The sequence below is a fragment of the Hordeum vulgare genome, chromosome 5H (genome assembly GCF_904849725.1).
Source record: "Hordeum vulgare subsp. vulgare chromosome 5H, MorexV3_pseudomolecules_assembly, whole genome shotgun sequence".
In the NCBI taxonomy this organism is placed as follows: Eukaryota; Viridiplantae; Streptophyta; class Magnoliopsida; order Poales; family Poaceae; genus Hordeum; species Hordeum vulgare.
This window is the reverse complement of record NC_058522.1, coordinates 65,560,980-65,568,412: the sequence shown is the minus strand read 5'-3', so window position 1 is coordinate 65,568,412 and position 7,433 is coordinate 65,560,980. Positions and strand designations below refer to the sequence as shown.

The 7,433-nt window shown below is 40.8% G+C and overlaps 1 protein-coding gene across 1 annotated transcript; it reads right to left on the bottom strand.

The window, feature by feature from the left end:
* Positions 1–1,674: 1,674 nt before the first annotated feature.
* LOC123397539 (transcription factor bHLH139-like) lies at positions 1,675–3,410 on the bottom strand. The gene is made up of 5 exons (XM_045092066.1): positions 2,768–3,410; positions 2,475–2,663; positions 2,318–2,383; positions 2,155–2,220; positions 1,675–2,060 (listed from the first exon to the last, which is right to left on the bottom strand). Exons 1-5 carry the CDS (start codon positions 3,239–3,241, stop codon positions 1,980–1,982), a joined length of 876 nt encoding a protein of 291 aa, XP_044948001.1. The 5' UTR covers positions 3,242–3,410; the 3' UTR covers positions 1,675–1,979.
* Positions 3,411–7,433: the final 4,023 nt, after the last annotated feature.

Sequence of the window (7,433 nt, the reverse complement as noted above, 5' to 3'; positions counted from 1 at the left end):
TTATCGGTTGAACCTCGGTGTCAAGGATTCATATAATCCCATATGTCATTCCCTTTGTCCTTCGGTATGTTACTTGCCCGAGATTCAATCGTCGGTATTCGCATACCTATTTCAATCTCGTTACCGGCAAGTCTCTTTACTCGTTCTGTAATACAAGATCCCGTGACTTACACTTAGTCACATTGCTTGCAAGGCTTGTGTGTGATGTTGTATTACCGAGTGGGCCCCGAGATACCTCTCTGTCACACGGAGTGACAAATCCGAGTCTCGATCCATACTAACTAAACGGACACCTTTGGAGATACCTGTAGAGCACCTTTATAGTCACCCAGTTACGTTTTGACGTTTGATGCACATAAGGTATTCCTCCGGTGCCAGTGAGTTATATGATCTCATGGTCATAGGAATAAATACTTGACACGTAGAAAACAATAGCTATAAAACGACACGATCAATATGCTACGTTCATAGTTTGGGTCTAGTCCATCACATGATTCTCCTAATGATGTGATCCAGTTATCAAGTGACAACACTTGCATATAGCCAGAAAACCTTGACTATCATTGATCAACTGGCTAGCCAACTAGAGGCTTGCTAGGGACATTGTTTTGTCTATGTATCCACACATGTATCTATGTTTTCATTCAATACAATTATAGCATGGATAATAAACGATTATCTTTAAACATGAAATGTAATAACAATTATTTATCATTGCCTCTAGGGCATGTTTCCAACACCTTTTCATTTTATTTTCTCTGCCCTTCTAGGGTTCTTCGGGGGGAGGGAGGGGAATTTCCTTCTCTACTACCGAACAATCATAACCAATCTTGCTCGGATACCATTAATAGATCCCTCTCGATCGGATGGGTTAGCGATTTACGGTAGTCGGGAGGCGGAGAAGGAGAAGCTTACCTTCTCCTTGGCTTGACATGCCCGCTCCGGTGGCCATGATGGATGACGACGATGGCGATGGCAGAGAGTGGCCGAGGTTGTGGTTACGCTTCCTGTTGGCCTAGCGCTAACCCTAGATTGGATTGGGGTGTCGGTGGGGTGTGTGGCTCACGATCAACCTCGTGATCTGTGCGTCCGGCCCCCCACCTCTCTTTATAGCGCTGGCGACAGGGACCCACCAACCAGAAGAGGGTTGGGCGCCCCGATGAGGGCGCAGGCCAAGGGGCCCGTTGAGCCGTTGGGCTCAACCATGTGGAGATCAACCTAACACAACGAACCCGCACACCATCACGGAGTGAAATAGACCTTATTTTCATTTTCTAGGACAAATGTTAAAATGGAGAGAGCATGAATTGCGCAGCATATCACACCCCTCTTAATAATACATTTTCTCTCGCTTCTAAAACAATTAACGAATTCAGTTTACGTTGGAAATGTCAATGCAGATTCTAATGATCTAGTCTCTTGTGGTTATTTTCTTTATGAAGCTCATGCTTCATAATGGAAAGGGTAGAGAAAATGGAATTGAGAAATATTTTTATGGTGATAGTTTATAGTACGTATATTGGTATATGGCAAGCCCGAACACTTGTGTCCCCCAGAAATTATGAAGCTCATTCCAATATGATTTGGCAGTCTCAGTCATTTATCCTAAAAGAGTCGGGGTTTGAGATGTTCAAGGCTGCAACTTTGCAAACCACAAGAGACTAGATCATTGAACAAATCATCCACATGACAACAAAAGAACTATATTTGCTCCAAAGAAAACAAATACAAATCTACAAGTTTTCGAGATCTTGTATTTCATGCTAATGCCAAGAAAAAATGGTAGTATTATCTTAAATATACTGGTCCTCTAAAAGGGCCTCTTCACAAGTTCAAGTATGCTACTGCTGTGCCTATATGATCTGTATAACAGCTTCCAAAATGACTCATGGTAACACAGGCACATTGAATGGTTAGTGGAGAACTCCTTGATCTCAAGCACAAACTGCATTACTCGCTCGAGACTGCCAAAATCATCTCTACATGTTCAGATCAAGTCCAATGTTCATCCCGTTGTACGCAATCGGCGCGTACATCCACATTTCATCAGAGCTGAGGACCTGAAAATGTTGGGAGAGAAATTAGTCAGTTGCAATGTCCGCCATGGAATAATTTGTCTCATGTCGAACCAAACTAAATTGAGCGACTGCTCACCTTGATCTGAAGTTGCAGGAACTTGACATACTGGACTGCCTCTTCAAGCATGGTGCTCATATCTACCTGCAAGATCAGTACATATGCATTGTTGATTTAGCCATTGGATCTTTAGCATTTTATTCATGGAGGCTATCAGTAGCATGAATGTTCAGAAGCATACTTTGGTTCCATTGGGCACAAGGGTCTGCAGTGTCTTCAGCCTCTCGTTTATCCTTTCCCTCCTTTTCTGTTCAAGCAAAGAACAGAGATTTAGTACTCCACATTCAGTTGCAAAAGATAATTCCTTCAGATGCGAAAGAGATGATTATTTGCAGTACCCTTGCATAGAGGCTCTGGGGATCAGTTGCCGCCCCGCGTCCAGCCCGGGCCTTTCCTTTTGGAGTAACACCAGCATCCGCAGACTCTTGAGAAGCATTTGAGTCATTGTCAGAGGTGCAGCAGCTCGCTTCAGTTTGCTTGCCGTTCTTTGCTCGCTTCGGTGCAGCCTTCCTTGCGCATTTCCGACCCTGCAATCAATCAATTACAGTCAGTATTCACACCAACAGCATGAACATATCTTTCTAAAAGACATAGCCGGTGAGCAGAATGATCAGTCATCCTCAGGACTTACTTTTGCTTGGCCGTCGATTTCTTCTTCTACCGAGTGCTTTCTCTTGTTAGTAGCACTGGCCGAGTCGAGACCCTCGCAGCTTGACTCGCCGTTCCCGAACAAATCATGGGAAATGCTTGGGATCATATTCAGAAACTCGGTTGCGCCTTGCTCCTGGACCAAGTTCAGGTCCTGTGGTGTAGTGCAGGAGCTGATGCCCAGGGCCTCACTTGAATCACCCAAATAGTAGCCCATACACTCGGATGGAACAGCAAAGCTGCTAGCATTGCTGTCACTACATGCACTTGTATGAACATCAGTGTCATAGTAGGATGGATGGGAAGCCTGATACCAAGGCAGATCCTGCTGGGCTTCCTCGACATGGGAGGAGGGGAAGGTGCCAAGCAGCTGTGCCATGATATCGGACTCCTCGCCCTGCGGCAGGAAGTCAAACATAGTCCAGCCAGCCTCAGAAATCAGGCCTCCAGCCTCCATTGAGATGTGAATTTGGGACTTGGGAGCCTTGGAGGCGAAGGGTGGCCTGGGGAGTGTGGTTGGAGGCACTTGCTGTCGAGAGGGGTGAAGACAAATGCACAACAGTTCAGGTGCTTTTATACTGTTCAGAATTCTGACAGGTTGCAGAGGACAACATCTGCAGAATAAAGAAAATGTGAGCATGAGTAGACAAATGACAGTCAAAGGGTGGCATGAAGTGTGTAGCGATAGGTTAGCGATCGGCAACAATCATGTTGTGTTGTGGGGATGTAAAGAGCTGAAGACGACAAGTTTGGACAATTTCAACTGCTGGTTGGTGGGCAAGACAGTGACTTGCCCAAGATTACAGTTATGCGGCCTGGCCTGTCTGCAAAGAAACCACACAATGATTAGAGACATTTTACTAATCATTGGTCCATGATTCATCGAGGGCAGGCAAAGGAAGTCTATGGGCTCTGAACCGGAATAGCAAGAGTTTACCTCGGAATATAGAATAGAATAAGATCAGGACAACTATGTGCTCATGCTTGCTTTCTTGCAAAAAATATATGTACTGGTGTTGGTTAGAGAGATGGAATAAACAAAAGCAGGATATGCAAAGACAGGCCCGCACGAACATGTTGGAAGGAATCTTAACATTCTTAAGAACTCAAAGAGGATATGAAAGCACACCTCTATGGATATCAAGGTGTTGATCTGCAAATAATTCACACACCCTGTGCCCACAGCAGCAACATTGATGTTCAACACTTGCAAGATTTTGGAGGTGGCATCCTGAAAGGTTTACCATATTGATGAAATTTTAGACACGATAACCGAGATCAATCTAGTTAAAAAATCATCCTGAACTTACAAAGAAAGATAAGTTTCTGCCAACAGCATCAAACCAAAGAAATGCAGTAAAATACGGACCAGCAAATGTACTACAAAAATGAACAGATCTATTTCATTCATTGTCATCAGTTGGTTTGTTCATTCTAACCTCTTAGGAGGTTGTCCCTCCCTCTTTTCAATACAATGAAACGCAAAGTCTTTTGCGTTTTCTCGAAAAAAATTGTCATCAGTTGGTTTGTTCATTCTAACGCTTCCGAAGGTCAACATGGTAACATTACAGCAACATTCCCAAAAAAAACTCTGCAGAAACCTCAGTTAGATCTTAAATTCAGATTATGGCACGTTTTAACAATCAATGAACATGTGCATCATCAGAATGGGTGCCACAATGTAGGTCTCCCTTTAAGGTGTCAAGTTTGCGCGACATCCGACATGGAGATCTGATCCTGCTATCCTCATGGGTAGGAAGTGATCTGCGTATATATCTAGTAATCAATAGCTGCACATGACTCAGATCCACCACAATGCACAAATCAGCTGTACTTCTGTCATGTTCTGAAAAAAGATTGCCTGCGCCTCTTTGGCAAACAAGAACAGCTAAGATGCTGGCAAGGAGAATGATTCAAAGGAAACAATACGAGGTTAGTTTATGGCGCATGATCCCTGCCCTTTAGCTGTATGAAAGAAGCAAGGATGCCTCCAATGTTACGCGGCAAAATTGCATGCATATGCAATTATGCATTATAGAAGACCTAAACAAGCAAGCAGATATCATTACAGAGTAGAATGAATAGGTTGACATAAGAACATTGCTAAATATGTGGTTACGTTTATTTTTCTGCTTCCTAGAAGGTCAACAAATAGCATGGGAAGCCAATTGCTTGCGAGATTACTCTCTTCGGATATCCTAAAAGACATTCTCTTGTTAGTGTTTCTTAGCTCATAAACTATGTGCACAAACTGGCACTAATAAACTATGTTGAGGAATAGCCTTCCCCTGCTATGGTTTCTCTAAAGAACAATAGTATTTTAAGATGAGCATGGTTGCTTGAAAAGATAGCTAAACTTCTAGATTTAAGCATATCTCTACATGTTCTTCTCTCAAAGTGATATGTAATTTTAAGTTTTTGGGATTATTATAAAGTTCAAGATGGGAAATACAAAGGATGGTAGGTTATGTAAAGAAAATAAATATATTTTGTATAAAGTTAGGAAATCGAATGTTAAGAAAATATTTCTGTTGTTAGTTTGTATACCTGCTCATGGTAAATATACTAGGAATAAATTTTGGGGAGGTGGGACCAATTTACCATGTCAACATTAAGTGATCACAATCCACAGTATTCTACTCCCTCCGTTCCTAAATATAAGTCTTTTAAGAGATTTCATTAGGTGACTACATACAAAATAAAATGAGTGAATCTACGCTTTAAAATATGTCTATATACATCAGTATGTAGTCTTCTAGTAGAATCTCTAGAAAGACTTATATTTAGGAACGGAGGGAGTAAAACTGAATATATATTACTCCCTCCGTCCCATAATATAAGAGCGTTTTTTACACTAGGGAGTACTAAATAGCAGCAGAAGTAAGAATATAAGAGTTGTGATATTTCTATCACTTTCAGTTGACAAAAGTAATGAAATATTTTTACAATTTCAGTATTTGTATTGGTCGCACAGAAGTCAACACGATAGTTTACTAAGAAACCAGGTTCCTCGATGCATTTTCAAAAGTCGATAGCAAGATTAAATTTAGGGCATTATTACTAACTAGTAAAAAATGTTCACAAGGTCATCTAAATTAGTCAAAGACAAAATATTGTAGCTTCCAAAAGAATTCATGCATTCACACCACAACATCAGATACAATTTCCATTCAGCTTAAACTTTTTCAATGAGAAAACATTTTACCAAAATCATAATACTCCCTCCGTTCACAATATAAGATGTTCTAACTTCTTTCTGAATCGGATGTATAGACACGTTTTAGTGTGTTTGTTCACTCATTTCAATCTGTATGTAGTCCATATTCAAATATTCAAATTATCTTATATTTGTGAACGGAAGGAGTACATATGAATCTAAATTCAAAGGGAAAGCAACATGCATGTAAACTTCAGACCTAAAGAGTTTTCAGTAGTGCCCTACTGCTGGTAATAGCAACATACTGCTCGGTAATATGAGTTTCTATGTTCATGACAGAAGAATTTCTTGATCCATCCTCTATTTAAACTCAAACCGGAGAAGTAGCCATTTTTTGTCCACTCAGCATGCTGAACTCCAGGAAAACAGAAGAGGAAAACAAAACATATATGAAAGTAGTTTACACAGGGATATATAGAAGCCCCGGTGCCATCTAAGCAAAGATGTATCAGGACTTGACCAAATCATAGCAACCTAAAAAGTATGCAGGCACCAATGTCAAGATAATATTTCTTCTTCAGACAGGACTTGATAGTAGTTACACTGCCCCTATCCCCAGAAACCACAGAAGAATTTTAGCACTCATGAGTTAATGCCAGGCAAAAGAAGTCAAAGTAAACAGATGAAACTTTCAAAGAAAATGAAACAAATTAGAAGTCAGAGATTATACATATTAGCTCAATGCCAAAAGGCGATCATGAAACTATTCTCTGAAACCATAAAAAACTTGGAAGTCAAACAATACTCTGGCATCTTCTATTGGGACATCAAAGAAGGAAGCATCAGAATTAGTTCACAAATTGTTGACTAAGGCTGCGAGGCACACCCTACCAAAACATTTTGGCCCTATATTTTCAAGTTTCAGCTTTGAAAAGCATAGCTCGGTTAAGGCAATATTGCTACTTGATTTACAAAAGTAGACCATTATACATGCTGAGAGAGAAATGAAATTTCGACTGGCTTCAAAACTACTGAAGTTCACATATCCTTTAAAGCTACTTTCTCAGTTAGGTAGGACAGTTCAATTATAGCATAATGGTAACCCAAAATTTTCAAACAAGATGAGAATTATAGTTCGCAAAGATTCAAGATCCTGATCGACCTGAGCAACTACTTTTTATTCAGAAGTGCAATTCTGCCTAGGGACTTTCCAACCAAATAAGTAGGTAAGATCAACCGCATGGCATGGCCAGATGCAACTCATAACTTGACCAACACATCAAAGTACAAAAGCATAATCATAACCCAACATGGCCAATGGTCATGGAAGAAACTCGTCCATGAGCGTACCAAGTACAGACAACACAAAAATCTCAGATAATGCAGGAGATCTGCATACATCAACAAAAAATGGTTCGGCAATTTTCAGTCATGACAAGCACCAACAAAGCACGGAAGTAAATAATGCTAGCAAGTAGCAACAGAAACAAAC

Coding starts and splice junctions, on each gene's coding strand:
- LOC123397539 (XM_045092066.1), bottom strand. CDS start 3,241: ATGGAGGCTGGAGGCCTGATTTCTGAGGCTGGCTGGACTATGTTTGAC. Junction 2,384..2,474: donor CCCAGAGCCTCTATGCAAGG/GTACTGCAAATA, acceptor TTGCTTGAACAG/AAAAGGAGGGAAAGGATAAA. Junction 2,221..2,317: donor TTGTGCCCAATGGAACCAAA/GTATGCTTCTGA, acceptor CTGATCTTGCAG/GTAGATATGAGCACCATGCT.